The sequence below is a fragment of the Juglans microcarpa x Juglans regia genome, chromosome 3D, assembly GCF_004785595.1.
Source record: "Juglans microcarpa x Juglans regia isolate MS1-56 chromosome 3D, Jm3101_v1.0, whole genome shotgun sequence".
Taxonomy (NCBI): domain Eukaryota; kingdom Viridiplantae; phylum Streptophyta; class Magnoliopsida; order Fagales; family Juglandaceae; genus Juglans; species Juglans microcarpa x Juglans regia.
The window spans coordinates 11,463,074-11,482,021 of record NC_054598.1 but is presented as its reverse complement, the minus strand read 5'-3'; the positions used below and the strand labels follow the sequence as shown (position 1 = coordinate 11,482,021).

At 36.4% G+C, this 18,948-nt stretch overlaps 3 protein-coding genes and 1 long non-coding RNA gene across 4 annotated transcripts; 2 read left to right on the top strand and 2 right to left on the bottom strand.

Moving 5' to 3' along the window:
• The first annotated feature begins 584 nt into the window (after positions 1-584).
• On the top strand, positions 585-3,644 carry LOC121254684 (2-hydroxy-palmitic acid dioxygenase mpo1-like). The gene is made up of 4 exons (XM_041154809.1): positions 585-1,337; positions 2,981-3,043; positions 3,159-3,230; positions 3,326-3,644. The coding sequence occupies exons 1-4, from the start codon at positions 705-707 to the stop codon at positions 3,440-3,442; spliced, it is 885 nt and encodes a 294-aa protein (XP_041010743.1). The 5' UTR covers positions 585-704; the 3' UTR covers positions 3,443-3,644.
• Positions 3,645-3,888: 244 nt separating this feature from the next.
• On the bottom strand, positions 3,889-6,778 carry LOC121254685 (cytochrome P450 704B1). Its single transcript, XM_041154810.1, has 6 exons — positions 6,488-6,778; positions 6,094-6,309; positions 5,672-5,968; positions 5,161-5,544; positions 4,478-4,678; positions 3,889-4,277 (listed from the first exon to the last, which is right to left on the bottom strand). Exons 1-6 carry the CDS (start codon positions 6,749-6,751, stop codon positions 4,098-4,100), a joined length of 1,542 nt encoding a protein of 513 aa, XP_041010744.1. The 5' UTR covers positions 6,752-6,778; the 3' UTR covers positions 3,889-4,097.
• On the top strand, positions 5,525-7,025 carry LOC121254686. The gene is made up of 2 exons (XR_005938692.1): positions 5,525-5,734; positions 5,819-7,025. It is a non-coding gene; the product is annotated as an uncharacterized LOC121254686 (long non-coding RNA).
• Positions 7,026-15,461: 8,436 nt separating this feature from the next.
• On the bottom strand, positions 15,462-16,932 carry LOC121254683 (NAC domain-containing protein 2-like). The gene is made up of 3 exons (XM_041154808.1): positions 16,617-16,932; positions 16,231-16,511; positions 15,462-16,130 (listed from the first exon to the last, which is right to left on the bottom strand). Exons 1-3 carry the CDS (start codon positions 16,783-16,785, stop codon positions 15,780-15,782), a joined length of 801 nt encoding a protein of 266 aa, XP_041010742.1. The 5' UTR covers positions 16,786-16,932; the 3' UTR covers positions 15,462-15,779.
• Between the last annotated feature and the right edge of the window lie 2,016 nt (positions 16,933-18,948).

The window sequence follows — 18,948 nt, the reverse complement described above, 5'->3', positions numbered from 1 at the left end:
CAGGTGTTGTGGCTGACCGTGTTGCCCGTTAATCCAGCATAGGCCATAGGTTCGTGCCACGTGGAAAATTTGAGAGTTTTGGGAAGCTTAACCACACACATGGTTGAATTACAGACAAACAGTGAGCTATCATCAAATTTTAAACAGTTGGGTTAGGTATTCCTTTTCTCTTCTTCCTTAATTGTGCTTGGCTGTTAAAGGTCACTCTTGCTGAGAAGTTGGATATTGGTCCTTTTCTTCATAATATATGGGCTAGTCAAGTAAAGAGAGGCTGAGGTTCCTTGTGCAATAATTGTGTAACATTTGAAACTCTAATGCCATATTTTCTTTATCAATCAATATTATTGTATTCGGTTGAGTAATACTAAATATAATTTTAAAATGTACAATTTTCATTTACTCTTTTCAAAAAAATAAAATTTATTATAGAGATATCAGACTTATTTATTTATTTTTTTCCTTTTTTTTCTTTTCTTTCTTTTTTAAGAGTCAGTTGATTGCACTCCATCTCTGACTTGATCAGATGTTTAGCATTCGCCACAACTGACCACTGAGTTGTTTTCCCTCCTATAAGTCCTTCTTTGCTTTCCCACGAATCAAAGCTTGCATTTGACAACTGACCCAATCTTTTATATGCATTAGCCAATCACATTCTCTAGTGATCTGGTAAGATCCCGTTCGGGTGATAGTATCACAGCTTTTGGATGTTGGTCTCCTACGACGCTATTGGTGTTTATTTGCGTATTTCTTTACCGGAGCATTCCATCTTCGAAAACAAAAATGCAACTTTCTTTCCACAGCTTCCGTTCTTTCCAATCCCTTTAGCTTCTCGTTCCCCTTTTCTGACGACTCGTAATCCTTTTGGTCCAACTCTCAGAGTATTTTTCTTCTCACCTAAGTCGAAACTAAACTCTAAATTTTTCTCGGAAACTTCACGTGAAAAAACACCTTCTTTTCCTGGAATTCTTCTCGATTTCTCGATGGGAAGGACCGGATTGTTTGACCTTGAGAAGCATTTTGCTTTCTATGGCGCTTATCACAGCAACCCAATCAACATAGCCATCCACATGTTGTTTGTTTGGCCAATCTTCTTCACCGCTCTTCTTATTCTTTATTTCACGCCTTCCCTGTTCAACTTCCCTCATATCGAGTTTTCTCTGCTTGGGATACATATTATTCTGCTTTTGAACATTGGGTTCTTGTTAGCTTTGATCTATTCGGTGTTTTACGTCTGTTTGGATGTGAAAGCTGGGTCCTTGGCTGCTCTGTTTTGCGTCATATCTTGGGTTACTAGCAGTTTTATTGCGAGTCGACTCGGGTTTTCACTCGCTTGGAAGGTACGAATTGTTATTGGTTTTCTATCGGTTTCCTTTATAGGAAAATTTTAGGTTCCTATTGGGAACCTTTTGCGTTTGCTACAGCAGATACCTTATGGGGTTCAGAATTTAGATCATCCATGGTGTTCTTCATAAGGGAGTTCTTTTTTTGTTGGTCTCTGACAATCTTTCATGGGCCACTTTTACACGTTGTTACAACACCAACTTGCTTGTTTTCAAATTTTGCATAAGGTTAATGGACAATGCATGTTCAAACTTCGCAACGAAAAAAAAAGCACTTTTTCATTTCCCCTTATTCTGCTGAATTTCTTTTCAATTTGAATTTTTGTATTTCTGAAAGTTAACGGGAGTTTCTGATCCGTTTTAGGATAATTTTATTATTACGAAAGAGCATGTCTTGTTGAATGATTAGTTTTGGTTCCATGTTGCTAGGGATTTCCGAGCTATATTTGATTAAAGTAAAACGAAGCTTGTATTGAGAAGTCCACACGGTTTAGGAACAAATTCATCCTAGGCTTTATAAGGAGTTACCTCACTCCTCCTATCAGACCTTTTATGAGGAGAAATGGGTATTTTTATATAGTATCAGAGTAGGTTAACCTATGACTAATGATAGACTCTTACGACCTATCCACGATAATGGTACCGGAAATACCACCCCACATGTGAGGGGGCGTATTGAGAAGTTCCACATGGTTTAGGAACAAACTCATCCTGGGCTTTATAAGGAGATACCTCACTCCTCCTATTAGGCCTTTTATGGGGAGAAATTAGTGTTTCTATAGCTTGCACCTTATTTTCTTTGTTGCGTCTGTTATTTTATATGCGGCCTTATTATATCATATGCTGAGATTTTACTAAACTGTAATATTCGCATTAGATTAGTGATCAAGACTTTGCCCTACTGGAAACGTTTCTTCTCTGCCTTTTTAACTCTGCTTGTTAAAAGAGAACCCCCTGTTTATTTTGGTTCACTGAAGGGCCTTTTTAGTAGGAATTTTGTAATCAATATTAGGTAAAAACTGCAAGATGAATTAGTGAAAAATATGGGGGCATTCATTTTTAGATTTGTTGACTTCTTTGTCTTTCTCTGTTCATTGGTATATTATAATCATGATATAAACGTAATAACTCTAAAGACACCTTGGAATCTTGCGCTTGTGTTTCAATTAGTTGACACTCTGCCCCCATTATGACATGGCTCAAAACAAATGGCTTGTTCTCGATGTCATAAGGTTGTTTGATGAATTAGAAATCCCATCACACTTTCTTCTTGGTGTAGTTTTTTCGCACTGCAAGCATTGCAAGGTTAAGCATGAGAAGTTGGACTTGAGTTTGCTTCATAAAGGCCCTTGGTCTCTGTTTGATATAATTTAGTGAAAGAGGTAGATGTGTGAAACTCACAGAGCATATGGGGCTTTTATCTGTCTAGGTTTGGCAGTCGGAGAAGTTTTCTTTTTACATTGCATTTGCTTCTGTTTCTCTGGAAGAAAGTTTTTGGACTGCATTAACACCAGCTTTCTATACTTCCAAGTTTTTCTTGTTACTACTTTGAGCCATCTACTACTTCTTGATAATCTTCATTACATGAGGGATCTTCGTTTTATCTCATTTATGTTCTACCACTACAAACCTATCTTCAGGTTGTTTTGGTGGCTCAGCTACTGTGTTGGACTGGACAATTTATTGGCCATGGTATTTTTGAGGTAACTAATTTGGAAAATGATACACTTACAATTCTTTTATACAATTTTGTTGTTCATGACATGGTTAATGACTTGTCATATTTATAAACGCCTTAAACCCAATCGTGTTCTACAGAAACGAGCACCAGCTCTTTTGGACAACCTTGTTCAAGCCTTTATAATGGCTCCTTTCTTTGTGTTGCTGGAGGTATTTTTTTTAATGTAACTTCAGTTTATTTTCCCGATCCATTATCCTCTCTGATATAGGACTGTTATATATCTCTGCCTTTTTCATTCCCTCAGGCACTTCAGAACTTCTTCGGTTATGAGCCATACCCAGGTTTTCAGGCAATAGTGCATGCAAAGATAGAAGCTAAAATTGATGAATGGAAAGACAAGAAGGAGAAATTAATTCCGTAGCTTGTGCTAGTGTTTCTCTGTCATGACATCTCCCTTCGCTTTAGTTTCCAGGAAAAAAGGAACCATAAATACTTTCATACTTGTATGCATATAATATACACGTTATGACTTATAAGCATCAGATCAGGTTGGATTTGTGATTTTTTCTTTTTTGGATAGCTTCAGATATAAGCTATGAAAGAGTGCATGAATTTATAGCTTTCGCCGAGTCTCCCACCGTTTATTTATCTTCCTCCTCATTGCCCTCAACACCCTTGGGTACCAAAAAAGCAAAGTAGCCCCTCTAAGATCATGCTCTTTTATTTTGTAGGTCTTCAATCAGGTACACTAGAGTACTTATTTTGATGGATAATACAAGCTTACCTTCATTATCCCCACTATGGCACACTGTCCCATTTGTCTTTTTTTTTTTTTTTTTCATTTTCTTTTGGGTGGGAGGGGGATTGTTTCAAAATCTTAACAATCTATTGAGCCTTTGGGTTACAATCTCATATCATTTGCGTGACAATGAGTTGATCACATTTGAAGCTTATTATTACATAACGTCACTTGGATCAAATGGGAGGTGCGCCTGGACATTTAACCGCATAATCATTGTCATATATATACATAAAACATACTGATGAGACAAAGACATAGGTAGGCAGAGCACGTCTTAGGAACGTCTCGCTAGGGTAAGCTTCAAGCCATGAGCCATTGATAGTATTGTCATCATCCTGTACTTCACTGGATGACCTGGCACCAAACTGAATTTGTAAAACCTACACAAAATGGCCAGAGCCATCTTCATTTGAAGGTATGCTGAGTCCTTCCCAAGGCATATCCTTGGCCCAGCCTGCATGTCATTAAAAGAAAGAACACAAAACATGAACCGCTGTAATGTCCCGTGAAGTGTTTATTCTGGTATGAAGCTTTAAAACTTCAGAAGGTAAATCATCGGGGTTGTGACTTTATAGCCAAAGTTTGATCTATTATAGGGTTTCTCAGAAAATACCCAAAAATGAATCCTTGAGAGAGACTGCTTCATAGACTTACCTGAAATGCAGTGAACTTGAATGGGGTTGCATTTTGGAAGAATCCATCTTTGAGCCATCTTTCAGGTTTGAATGAAGCTGCATCAGGGCCCCAATTGTACTCCATTCTACCCATTGAGTAGGGAACATAAGTCACCATGCCTCCTGCTTTTACTTTCGTCCCGTCTGGCAGGACATCATCCTCCAAGATGCCCTTGGGGTCCTATAATCGGACAATGTTCATTCGGTGAGTTGGCTCTTAAAATGAGCTTTAGAGAGCATGTTGGTTGGGGAAAAGTTTTAAGAACTTGTGAGAAAAAGACAAACTTTGAGGTGTGTTTTGCAATGGGTTTTGTGAAAAAGTAGAGTAGGAAAATTGAGAAGTCGTTTGGATAGAAGTTTTTGAAGATGAAAATATTCCATTCCCGGCATGCTTTTGTACCAAGGCATATTTGGAGTGGTCCTAATTGTACATCGAAAATTGCTTTTACTTTGGATTTGTTCCCAACTCCTTAGCACACTCCAAATTGTAATCATTTTAAATGCAGAAGAGTTACAGGTTTTAAAAGCAATGTCCTACACAAATGCCCAAGTCGTATGTCATGCAGTGATTCCTGTTCAAAGATGAAAAGACTGGGTTTTTAAACCTTTTTACTTTTCCCCTATTATAGTCATGGCATGCAACAACATGGATTGGGGCAAAACCTGAGGGACTGCCGGGTATAGCCGAAGTGTCTCCGTGATCACTGCATGCAGGTAATATGACTTTCCCAGCGAATCATAATTCAAGAGGCTTGCAAATTGCATTACCCTCTGATTAAATGATTCAGAGTCCTCAATATCATACTGAATCAATGACACATTCTCTTCTTTTGCTTGATCTTCTTCCAATGTTCTGAGCTCCGAGTAAAGCTTGTTAGCTACATCGGCATGTGTCATTATCATGTATATAGCCCATGAGAGAGTAGTTGCTGTTGTGTCACGACCAGCAATCACAAAGTTCAGGACAACATCTCTGAGATATTTGTCTGTTGAATTTTCCGAGTCTTCACTCAGCTCGATAAATCTTGACAGTATATCATGCTTGATCTGAGAGTCGTTGTGTGAGAAAAAAAAAAAAAAAAAAAGGTTTTTTAACAGCCAATATGTATCTTCTAATAATGCTGGACAGCTAGAGAAAAGGGCTTTCAAAATAACAGAGTTTCTGCTTTATTACCTTGTTATTTCCGCCAGTCGCTCGAGCTTCTTCTATCTCAGCTTTCCTTCTTCGAATAACCGAGTAGGTGAAATCATCGATGATTTTAATGCTCTTATCAAGTAAAGCTTCTGAGCCCACATTCAGAAATTTCTTTATTTTCCACAGAGGGTCAATGAAACGAAGTGTCACAATGATGTTTGCAGTGTCAAAAGCCTGAGCAAAGCGATTGTCTGGCAGACTAGGAGCTAGAGTTCCAATTTCTACACCAAATCCCACCTTGCATATAGAGTCCAAAGTCATCCTCATCAACAACTCCTAGAAAAGGAAATGAAATTTGAATTCTTTATTTAGACAAGGCACTAGTTTCCAGAGGGGCTTCTGAAAACTATATGTAACGAATTTAATAAATTTATAGGAATTTAAAGAGGTTTTGAAGTGACCTGCATGTCTACTTCTTGGTTGTGGAAAGAAGCTTGACTTAGGATATTGGACAGCTTCAGACTATACTCTCTGAAGACTAGAGTGCTGAAATCCCTTAAGTTCTTGGATGCAAATTCAAAGCTTGCAGTCTTCCTCTGTTTCCTCCAATGCTCACCATCTGCATTGAAAATCCCATCTCCTAGCAGCACTTCCATATATGAATGATACACTTCACCCTTCAGTCAGAATTGTTCTCTCTCGTCAAAGACATAAAACATAGAAGACAGAGAGGACATACGCAGGCTCAAACATTATAAATCCCAACATATGCATGCCACTTACACAATTGTGAACGCAGAAGATCATATCAATAATAATATGTGAAACTTTCAAGTGAATATTGCTATCTTTTACCTTTGGATAATTTGCAAAGTTGGTTTTAAGGACATGTTCCACATTAGCAGGATCGGCAATGTAAGTGTATGTAGTGAATGGCATCGGCACCACCACAGTTTTCGACTCAGAAAGGTAATTGACAAGCCAGTCGTGCATTCTGTCATAGTTCATGAACTGCTCGATTGCTGCCCCCACAAGTGGCCATGTTTTTGGACCTCTTTTCTTCCTTTGGCTCCATACGTGGATAAAGATCCACGACAAAACCATGCAAGCAAGCATCATTGATATTCCAATGTTGCATCCATCTGAGGAAGAACGATTCGTTTCTTCCCCCATATCTGATGAAAAATGAAGGTTAACAAAAGAAGATCGGTGTTACAGGGAAATTAAGCCTAGATGGGGTTGTTTCTTATAAGGAGTATGATAGAGATCATTGAAGTAGTGGTTAAAATGTAGGTAAGTGGTGAGGCTTGTAAATTAGCAATAAAATAGCCATACTTCGTCAGCAATCTTTGTATGTATGAGGATGCTGTGAATAAAAAATTGTTTCACCTTCTTTGTGTCATTAACCTAACTCGCCCTAAGCATGATTATTGAAAGATGCAGTGGGAACAAGTGAACAACATAGAGAGAGAGAGAGAGAGAGAGAGAGAGAGAGAGAGAGAGAGAGAGAGCTTCATGTGGCTTAACATGTACATGGAAATTAAATTTTTGACGAGTCTATTTTTATTTACCTTATTAGTACACATTATACATGTAGAGATCATATCTATAATGTATTTATGTAGATTAACCCCTTTATGGAAAAGCCTAACATCTTTACTCTTACTTGAACTTATATATTTGATAATAAACAGATTTTGTTATAAGGCCTGGTCTCCAAATGGGAGAACCAGACTTGAACTCCCATCTCCTGTATTAATTATAAAAAAAAAAAAAAAAAAAAAAAAAAAAAACATGATCTGTAATTAAAAACAATATCAATAGTCAAAACGTCTCTCCTCAATTGTTGTTATAAATAAATTAAAAATCAAAACAATTTTTACAAAAGTCAACAAAAAGTCTCAAAAGATTTCTTCCCTTACATATTTCAACAAATCCCACCATTTTTTCGAACCCCTAACTCAATCCATCTCTTAAATACTCATTTTTAAAGATTTTCTAAAAAATTATCAAATCTTTCATTCAAGCATGAGTCGATCGTTGGCATGGCGCCTGCCAATTTCGTAGGACTATGGAAGTTGGTATTGCCATCTTTTCTAGACGAGTAATTATACAGCCGTGAAAAGACTTTTATGGGCTACACATGAAATAATGAAACATGAGGGAAAAAAAAAAAAAAAAAGTATTGCTACATACACAAATTAAAGATTAAACAAAAATAATTTCACAAACTAATGTGTAGTTTCATATAGTTTTTTTTTTTTTTTAAATCAAGAAAGCTCATCTCATTTATAAACTTGAATCATTAAAACTTTTATCATCTAAAATATATTGTAAAACTTTCTGTGCTACTTCCTCTATCCAGCAGAGTTCACCTTCTGTATGTAGAGAAATTTTTGCAAGATTATGTGCAACTATATTTCCTTTCCTATGTATAAAACCCAAAGACCAATGTAGTCCTTGTGCTAGTAGCTTCTTTGTATCCTCAATCAGCTGACCATGTAGATATTCATCCAACTCCTCCGAGAGCACTGCCTCAATCATCCCCTTTGCATCCCCTTCCATTATGACAAACCAGAATCCCATCTCTAAGCAAAGCTCAATAGATCTCTTCAATGCAAGACACTCAGCAATGAAAGGAGAAACCACATTATCCTTCCTCGAACAAACAGCAACCAGAACATCACCATGACAGTCTCTAACAATAATGCCTATATCAATCCTCCTATTTTTCAAATCAACAATGTCATCAAAGTTAAGCTTACATATAGCCCTCAAAAGGCTTTTTCCATCTTCTTCTTTCCCTCCTCTTTGCTCCCTTAGATAACCTTTCATTCACTTTTACATTAGCCTCTTGGAACTCTTCTAAACCCGCCACAGTAGTTTTCACCACATGACTAGGACTAGCAAACTTATCTTCAAACATAAAGGCATTCCTCCTCCTCCTCCAAATGCCCCTCATAATAGCAACAACTCTTGCCAAGCATCCAGGTGAGAGCCTATTACTTAATTCCATCCACGGGCTAGAGAAATCAATGATCTGGTTCAACCACTTCCTTACGGGACTCCCATCATCAGCCCCGACATAAGCAACCCCAGGGCAGAACCATAGGGCATGTTGCACATCCTCTTCCTACCTTCTACATATAGGACACCAAGGATCCTCAAACATCTTTCTTTTGAACAAATTAGACCTCGTAGGAAGGGCATTATTTAAAGCATTCCAAACAAAATGCTTGTAACCCCTTGGCACTTCCAAAGCCCACACATTCTTCCACTGGTCTACATCCTTTCTCTCTACAAATGTGCTCCATTTCCTCTCACTTTTTCATTGCAACTCAGCATGATAAGCACTCATCATAGAAAAATTACCCTTCTTAGAGAAGCCCCAAAATATCATTTCATTTGCCCCAAGACAGCAAATAGGGATAGCACAAATCATATCAGCCTTAACCTTATTAAAGATCCTAGTAATGAGTTCCACCTTCCATTCCTTCCTCTCATCATCAATTAATTCAGCCACATTTGGATCTACTGCTAACACTTGGACAAGAGATTGAACACAAAAAGAAGTGGGAGAAAAAGGGAGCCATTTATGATCCCAAATTCGAATGCTTCTTCCATTTCCCACCCTCCATCTCAGTCATTTTCCAACAACATCCCTCACTTCCCAAATACTTCTCCAAATCAGAGATGGGGATCTCCCTAACTCTGCCTTAGTAAAGAATTTACCTTTCAAGTACTTCTCATTAAAGATATGAGCCACCAATGAATCCTGCCTCTGCACCAACCTCCAACCTTGTTTAGCCAACAAAATTTTGTTGAAACACTCCATACTTCTAAAACCAAGACCACTCTTAGCTTTAGAAATATCAAGCATCTTCTATTTCTTCCAATGTATACCCGAGCCAATTCTATTATTCTTCCACCAGAATCTAGAGATCATGGACTCTAAATCCCTACACAATTTCTTTGGCAACATCAAGACACTCTAATGTAGGTAGGAATTGCCTGCAAAATAGCATTCACCATCACTTCATTCCCTGCTCTAAACTTGAAGTTAGTCTTTCAATTCTTAATTTTTTGCCACACTCTTGCCTTAATACTTTGGAAAGTATTGTATTTTGCCCTTCCCACTGCTACAAGGAGTCCTAAATATCTCTCAAAGTTATCACACAAGGCAGCACCTACCTCACTTATGATACCCTCCTTTGCCAAAACTCTGGTATTAGAACTAAACATAAGAGAGGTCTTTTGCTTGTTCAAAGTTTGCCCCGAGGCTTCTTCATAACAGGTCAAGATATCCATAATTTTTCTCTATTTCTCAACCTTAGCTCTACTGAAAATTATGTAGTCATCCACAAACATGAGATGATTGAGCCTTGTTCCACCTCTAGCCACTACCATATCCCTTATATCATCCTTTAATTCAACATTCCTAAGAAGCTGACTCAACCCTTCTGCACAAATAATAAACAAGGGGACAAAGGGTCCCCTTGCCTCAGCCCTCGTGAGGGTCATATGATATCTCCTTGCTTCCCATTTAGAAGTATTGAATAAGACATTGAGCACACACACTCCATAATCAGCCTTATGATCTTCAAACCAAATCCCATCCTCAACATAATAGCCTCCAAGAAAGGCCACTCCACCCTATCATAAGCTTTGGTCATATCCAACTTAATGGCCATATTACCCGCCTTTCTTTTCTGTTTAGTTTTCATGGAGTATAGCAACTCATTGGCAATCGTGATATTATCTGTGATGAGTCTCCCAAGAATAAAAGCACTCTGATTGGGAGAAATAATGCATTGAAGCACTCCTTTAATTCTGTTTGCTATCACATTGGAGATTAGTTTGTACAGCATATTACAATGACTTATAGGCCTAAAATCCTTAACTGATAAAGGAGTTTTTATCTTAGGAATTAGGGTCAAGTATGTATAATTAAGTTGTCTGTCCAGTCGACCACCATTCAGCACTTCCAGAACAGCTTCCTTCACTTTTGCACCAACAACATCCCAATGATTTTTATAGAAACTTGCACCAAAACCATCAGGCTCTGGGGATTTAAAATGGGACATCTCTTTTAAAGCCATTTCTACTTCCTTTTCAGTAAAAACCCTTTCCATTCTCAGCTTCAACTCCTCAGGAACACTGGTCTCAAAACAATTTAAACAATCATTTATTTTCTTAATTGTGGGGCAAGAGGAAGAGTAAATATCAACATAATAATTCCTCAGAGTTTCAGCTACAGCTTTTGGATTTGTCACCTCCACCCCGTGTTCATTCTTTATTAAACTTATGAAATTCCTCTTTTTCCTCTGATTCGCACAGGTATGGAAGAACTTTGTATTCCTATCTCCTTGCTACAACCAATATTTTTTAGCCCTCTGTTTCCAAGCTAGATTTTCCTGTTCTAGCAGTTTTTGCACTTATCTTCTTCTCCTTTGAATCTCCTCCAATTGATCTTGCTCCCTTTTCCTGCAACAACCTCAATTGCTCAGTTTTTTCTTCAATTTCCCTTCCTCTTTCCTTTGTCAAGTTCTTGCTCCAGTTCCTTAAAGCCCCTCTACATTTTGTTAAGTGATAAATCACCCCTTGCATATAGCCTGTATAGCCCTTGTTCTTGCCCCATTCATGCTCGATTACCCTATAACACCCCTTTTCCAAATCCCAGCAAAGTTCATATTTAAAGCCGGAACCCCTACTTAACCATTCCCCCTTCATATTACTACATGAGCTTATCAGCAGGGGGTTGTGATCAAAGCATACCATAGCCAACACATCCACCTTCACCTCAGAATTCATACTCAGCTAGTAATGATTAGCTACCCCACGATCCAACCTTTCATTAACATAAGCTTCATCCACATGCCCATTCCACTAGGTAAACCTATCCCCCCTCCAACCCAAATAAGCCAACTTACCTTTTTCAAGAACTGTCGAAACAGGTCCATTTGTTCTTCATTCCTTAATCTCCCCCCTTGCTTCTCATCTTGACAGGTTATCTCAGTAAAATCCCCCACCACACACCAGTCAACCCCTTCCTTAGGTTCAAGATAGTTCAATAAATCCCAACCCTCTTTTATTTTCTGTACAATAGGGTCTCCATAAAACCCTGTCAAAACCCAACTCTTCCTTCCACCCCCCTCATTCACCCAAACATTTATATGTCTTTGAGAATAGTTGATTAAGTCAATCAATTCCTCCCTTCTCCATAGTAATATCAGTCCTCCACTAAAGCCAATTGACTCCACAGCAACACATCCCTAAAAACCCAACCTCCTTTGAATACTAGAGACTGTTCCCTGTTTCAATCTTGACTCCATTAAAAACACCACCTCTGGCCTCTTCTCCTTTACCACTTGGCAAAGGAACTGAACTAGGTGAGGGTTGCCAAGCCCTTGACAGTTCCAGCTAAGTATTTTCATGGCCCCTGGCGGGGCTGTTGAATAGCCTCCGCCAAATAATTTCCAGAACATTCCACAAAAAACATTCACATTCTCATTCTCATTCCCTCCCCCTCTATTTTGATTTTCTTTGTTACTGCATTCCCCAAGTTCCTTCCCTCCCTCCCCGAACACTCTTCTCTTCAAAGGACAATTCTCAGCATGTACCTGGGGCCCAAACTTTACCCTTGCTCTACGCTTCCATTGACCCTTATTATTAGTAATTTGACCTCTCCCCCCCCCCCCTCCCGCTCATCACTAGCAGCATCTACAACTCCTTCTGTTTTTAACACATTCTTCACAACCAATTCAATAGAAATACCCAAACTCTCACATACATCACTAGCTACCAAGACAGGTTCACAACCCACTGGATCAATGCCATCCCCCTTCACCAGAATAGTCTCCTGTCTCCTCTCTACTAAACCCTCTGAACCCCCTTTCTCTACAGATTGTTCCTCTCTCCTCAAGCCTCCCGACATCCTTTCCTCATCTTCACATCCTTTCCTTCCCATTCCTCCATTCAAAGACTCAAAGTCCTAACCCTTAGAAAAACTGGACTCCCATCTAGATTTATGATTCCATCCCCACCTCTAGAATTTTTATCAGCACGAAGCCAAGCCAAACTTTCATTTCTCACACAACCATCTACCCCATTCACAATCCATCCACACGTGAAGCACATTCTTGGTAGCTTCTCATATTTAAAACTAACCCACACACTCTTACGATCGACAGAGATCAAACGACCCCTGGCAATGGGTTTTTTCAATGGGATCTCCACTTTCACCCTTAGAAACCTCCCCCAACCAACCTCATCTGCCTACACATCAACCACTATCACTTTCTCCATAGAATCTTCAATCTGCATTCATTTCCCCTCATCCATACATCCCATCAGCAAGTTATGCAGCTGTATCCAAAAAACTTCATCCTTAAACTTCACAGCATTTGGTTGAGTACATGCATCAAACACTTGAAATACCAAAAGGCTGTTATTGAACAGCCATGGACGTCCCTCCCACACTTTTGCTAGATCGCCATTGGTGGAGAAAGTAGTAACAAAAATGTTGTTGCCTACCTCTTGAAACATAGCCATTATGCTAATCCTCCAGATTTTGCATGGCCATCGTGGAAGATAGGATCTCCTTCCCGATCACTCTATCCAGGTAGATCTTCCCTACCAAACTTCGATCTCCCTTATCCTTGATCAAACCCTCCATTTCATTCAGCTCCAACGTCGAGCTTTCCTCCTCTATCAGCCGAAGATTCTCCCACAGCACCTTCAGTTTGTCAACTCCTCCTCTCACCATCACCGTCCTTGAGGAAAAACGAAGATTATTTTCTTTTGGAAAGAAATAACCAAATATATCACACCACCTCTGCTTCCGTAACGGTTTCAGAGAGGAGACTTAAGACGTCATGAGGAAAAGTTATATCCTAGTTGTGGTTTCAATACAATAAAAATAACTTTACAATCTCATCATGAATCCCATTATATTATATCAATTTATAAGATTACCTTTATATATAATTTATTAATGACTAGAATATTTTTCAAAAGAGTAGATTCCTTCACCACACTCACGATCCCTTTGTATTTATCAATATTTGCGTTTATAGACGATCAATTCTAAGGCTGCAAATAGAAACGGCAGATGAATGATAGCGACAATGGTTGACATTTGTCATATCTTGGGTAGGTTGGTTTTGAATGGCTAGCTAGAGATTAGAACGATTAAAGAACCACCTCTTCCCTACTGAGCCTGGGTAGGTTGGTTTTGAATGGCTAGCTAGAGATTAGAACGATTAAAGAACCACCTCTTCCATAATGAGCCGCTCTTATTATAAACTCATTCATATGGAATTCCACCTTGCCATGGGCTAGTGCGTTGAGAAGTACATACTATATATGAATTATAAATAACTAATGTTACGCACAAATCTCAAATAAGTAAGTTTTATACAGATATTTTAAATTTCGTATAGATATTTTATAAAAATATAGATCTCACTAAAAAAGAAGAAATTTTTTTTATACTTTTTTATAATGGAATTTACTTTTTTACAAAGAACCTATGCGGATCTTATTTATTAAAACTCATAAAAATTATTTGTCAATGTAAATATATTAAGGTCTGAAGAAGTGGTGTCTTAGGGTGTGTTTGGATAGTGAGAGTACTTGAGATACTCTCATTACTATTCTTTACTTTATTATTACTTTTCACCTACTTTTTTACTACTATTTAATATTTTATTATTACTTTTTATTACTTTTTTACTATTATTCATAAACATTCTCAATACTTTTCAAATATTTTCACTATCCAAACCTAGTCTTAGGATTATAATATATTTAAGATTATTAGGGTTCGAAATGTCTTCATCACTCCCAACGATATTTGACACCTAGATGATCATCCAAACAAGAAGTTGCTTTCCACGAAGTTTTTTTGACCATCCAATATGCCATCTCCTTAGGACTGCGCGCATTCATCCTTTCGGATAAGTAACGTACACTTTAATATATAGCCAATGGAGCAAGGAATTCATGAGGAATTTTTTAGTTTGAATTTGAAAAGATTCCCGATTATTTGCCAAAGTATTCGGTGCCATATCCTATTTCACAAGAAAATCATGAATACGGCTGATCAATCAAGATATTTTAAGAGGTGTTTGACAAGTACTTAGCTAGGGAGCTACATCTATACTATAATAAATAGTATAATAGGTTTTCATATTTGTCGTACGTGTATTTATAAAATTATGGGGGGAAAATATGCATTTAATTGTATCCTTGAATTTTTAGAAATTTGGCACTTTATACCACAAGCTAAAAAAATAATAATAAATAAATAAATCTAGCACATTGCACGCTCCAATTATTAAAAATTGACAAATAATACTCTCATTTTTTATTCTGATCGATCGTTAAGATGGATGAAAACTATATGAAATTCATGTTCTATCTTAATGGAGGATATGCATTGCATCTTTTTAGTTATTTGAAATTGGTATAATGCGTCAATTTTAATAGCTTGAAGTGCAGTGTAAAATAAGAAAAATAATATTTATAATTTTAGAATATATAAGTCTCACGTACTCTTTTTAAAAAAAATGATTAATTCTAAGACTCATATAAAAAATTTTATTTTTTTAATAATAAAATCTACTTTTTTTATTAAAAAAAAAGTACATAAAATTTATACATCTTGAAATTGTATCTATCATTACTCAATAATTGGTCGATGAGTGAAAAATAACATATAACTTTTAAATCATTTTATGACATACTTGTTGAAAGGACGATGAATTGCATTTCTCGTGAAAAAATTACGTGCACACTCTATGAATAGTACTCGATGCTCCTTATCATATATGTAATGGTAATAGGACCAATTTTTATTTGCTTAGCGGTCAAAGCTACGCATATCATACACCGGATTCACAACTAATATAGGCTGGCTAAAGCTGCCATCCTCATTCACGGATTTGTTTGGATTGAGAGAATATTTCATTTCATTTCATCTTATTATTATAATTTTTTTAAATTTTTACATAAAATATAATAAATAATTTAATTTTTAAACAATAATAATATTACAAAATAATATTCTAACAATATTTTATTCAACTTTTAACTTTTATCTAAAATCATTTCATTTCATGCCATCTAATCCAAACAAGCCAAATCGTCAATTCCCTGAATCCATGAATGGGTATTGGTACGGTATTTCACCAAGCTTTGGTTTTTCAACATCGTCAATTCCAGCATTGCCAACGGTGTGGTGGAAATCAAAGGTCGTATTGTATGAATTATTGTCATACAAAAGTTGGGAAATTGGACTCAAGTATTCCATATCCAATAGATGACTAATGGAACAGATCCTTGGAAATGTTGATATATGTTGCTCACTTGCATCAATATTGCCAAATGTTACTAAATCATCCATTTGAGCAGGCTGGAAGTCTTCCACTTTCTGCTCCAAAAGATCTTTAGCCAGATTCCTCTTCTTATAGATCCTACATAGGACCCAATCATCCAACTGAAATAAACAAAAACAAACCCAAACAAAGATCATATTAACCGAAGAACCTGACCAAATTCTTGAAAACTGAACATGCAAACAGCAGCGAGAGGCTTACTCTCATGGTTCCCTTATGCTGATTAGGGAGTTTACGAGGGTTATTTAAGCGATATTCATGCATAATCCAATCAGTCTTCACACCCTTTGGCGGCCTGCCACTGTAAAACACGAGAGCTTTCTTCACCCCAACATAATCAGATCCACTATGGATGGCCTTATCCGTGCCTGTGGCTTTCCAGTACCCAGACACTGCTGCTCTATTCGGCCGCACCCCATTTGGGTACTTCCGATCACGCGGGCTAAAGAAGTACCACTCGTTTTCTCCAAACAATGCTTTTTCTGCATTGCACAATTTTTAAGTTACACATGTATGATCGATTTTAAGTCAATATCAGACAAACAGGCATGCATGCAAGTTATTGCGACTTTTAATCAAGCACTTACCGGGCAATTGCCATGGATCAAACTTGTAAATATCGACCTCAGGGATGATTGATACAGGGCATGGCCTCGACATTGCTTGATTACGAAGGTAATACACGATCAGTTCCTCGTCAGTTGGGTGGAACCTAAAACCGGGAGGAAGGTCAGAGCTGCTGGCTTTGCCCTCCATTAATCCACTTCTGCAAACACAAGTTAATACGAGAAACAATGAAAATACCAAGGCTTGGAATGGTAATATTTATGCTTTTCTTGGCCTACAAATGGGAAGTAAGACACAGGATTTTGAACGCAGAAGCGTTTGAAATGTTCATATATAGATGGCTGCTCCTTTTTATTTGCGACGTATTTTTGTCGTTATTGTGCCAGTCCGTGATTTTGATTGGTTGTTTCTTTGACCATCTTTACTCGTACAAAGATTATTAGCTATACTCTCGCGAGTGCACAAAGTAGATTATTAGTATTTTAGTGGATGGGTGGCTCTACAGCCACCGATAAGAGCTCCAGCTAGGCTCCTGTTAGTGTATTTTAATTGTTTTTTTTTATATGTATTTTTTTAAATATTTTTAAATTCTTTTTAAAAAAATAAAGAATTTATAAAATTATTAAAATACTTCTTTAGCCATTAAGTAAAAGGAATTAAAAATAAAAAATAAAAATCTCAATTGATGCTCCCAGTAGAAAAAGCAGCATTTTCACTAAAATGGTAAGCGGCTGCCATTTTTAGTTATTATTATTTTAAACACTTTTCAACCAATCCAAAACATAATAAATAATTTAGTTATAAAATGATTATATAAAAATAAATTTATAAAATAATGTGGTTTAATATGATATATCAAATTTTAAAACTACTTTTATCATAAAAAATATCTAACGAATTACATAGAATTATATTAATTTTTTTAAAATTTTTTTATATATTATACTCATATTTCATTTTCATTTTATTGGAATGAGGTGACGTTTTTTGTTAATCTTAACAAAAAAGAATATCTCAAGAATGGTAAAAGTGTTATATGGTGATATATGGTGAGATGAAAGTAAAATAATGATAGATTTTATGCCATTGCTTTAAAATATCTGTATCTTGTGTGGCAAGACTACTTAGATGGAATTTATTCATAAGAATTTATCGTTTAGTTTCTTTTGTCATGTTTTGAGATCAAGAGTCTTCCTAGCCTCTCACAAAGTGGTATCTAGCTAAAGGGTGAAGGCATGTTCGATTCTCTATCCATTTGAATATATTTGTTCTATTCTAACAGAATGTGACATGGTTATTTAATTACTTATACGCCAAGTCTCATATAAAATATTGATGCAAGATAGAATAATGATTATTTTGTAGGTTAGTTTCAATAGATAATTTACAGAAAAGAAAATAAGAGAATCGTCTAAAAATAATACAATCTGATAACTCAGCATCACCTAACTCAGATCCTCCTGCATTAAATACATAGCGCATATCGATGAAATAATAAATATCATATGCAATCATCTAATTAAATTCATATGGATTGTTTTTTGTTATATATGGACTCTAAATAGTAACACATGATAGAATAAATTAAAATTCTAAAGTATATTTGAACAAGTATAAGATATAAAGTGGAACTATTAAATTAGTGGAGATCAGATCTTCTATAGCTAGGGTTGATATATATGCTGAATATATAGGACACACTATCTAGTTGTACAAATTTGACATAATATTACGTCAACTAGTTTATACTCGAAGGCAATCGATCGAGAGAAATATTAAAAATAATAACATATAATAAACTTATAATTCTATTTTATATTAAGAATAATTATGTAAAATTGAGACTATTTTAATAAATTAGTATAATTATATATGTTAATTGTAAAATGAGTAGTAAAATAATTTTAAAAAAATTGTAGTTATGGCATTAACTAAAAAAAGCAAACGAATTGATTGTGGAAATTAGGTTCTTTATTATTATTTGTTTCAGATTTTTTTTTATAATTAAATAAAGATAGATATTATGTTAAACGTTTTCTTAATATTAAATATTGCATATGAAAAAAAATATTAAATTTTGCGTAATAAATTAAATTTATCGATTTTATTATAATAAAATTAGATGATTGTAAGAAGGGAAAAGCTACCGTGCTCATGAGTATTACCATTGAAGTTGGCTCTTGATGTTGCCTTCCCTGTGGCGGCCACGTCACCGATTTACTTAAAAAATAAAATATCAAAATACCGAATCGGTGACGTGGTACCAACCCCTTATCCTTCCTCTCGCCTTAAAATATGATGGAAAAACAATTCATTGGTTGAGAAGAGAGTACACTACTTTCCATTACTCGA

Coding starts and splice junctions, on each gene's coding strand:
- LOC121254684 (XM_041154809.1), top strand. CDS start 705: ATGTTGGTCTCCTACGACGCTATTGGTGTTTATTTGCGTATTTCTTTA. Junction 1,338..2,980: donor GGTTTTCACTCGCTTGGAAG/GTACGAATTGTT, acceptor ACCTATCTTCAG/GTTGTTTTGGTGGCTCAGCT. Junction 3,044..3,158: donor TTGGCCATGGTATTTTTGAG/GTAACTAATTTG, acceptor CGTGTTCTACAG/AAACGAGCACCAGCTCTTTT.
- LOC121254685 (XM_041154810.1), bottom strand. CDS start 6,751: ATGATGCTTGCTTGCATGGTTTTGTCGTGGATCTTTATCCACGTATGG. Junction 5,969..6,093: donor ACCAAGAAGTAGACATGCAG/GTCACTTCAAAA, acceptor TTCCTTTTCTAG/GAGTTGTTGATGAGGATGAC. Junction 4,679..5,160: donor TATACCCGGCAGTCCCTCAG/GTTTTGCCCCAA, acceptor GTCCGATTATAG/GACCCCAAGGGCATCTTGGA.
- LOC121254683 (XM_041154808.1), bottom strand. CDS start 16,785: ATGGAGGGCAAAGCCAGCAGCTCTGACCTTCCTCCCGGTTTTAGGTTC. Junction 16,512..16,616: donor TGATCCATGGCAATTGCCCG/GTAAGTGCTTGA, acceptor TGTGCAATGCAG/AAAAAGCATTGTTTGGAGAA. Junction 16,131..16,230: donor AGCATAAGGGAACCATGAGA/GTAAGCCTCTCG, acceptor TGTTTATTTCAG/TTGGATGATTGGGTCCTATG.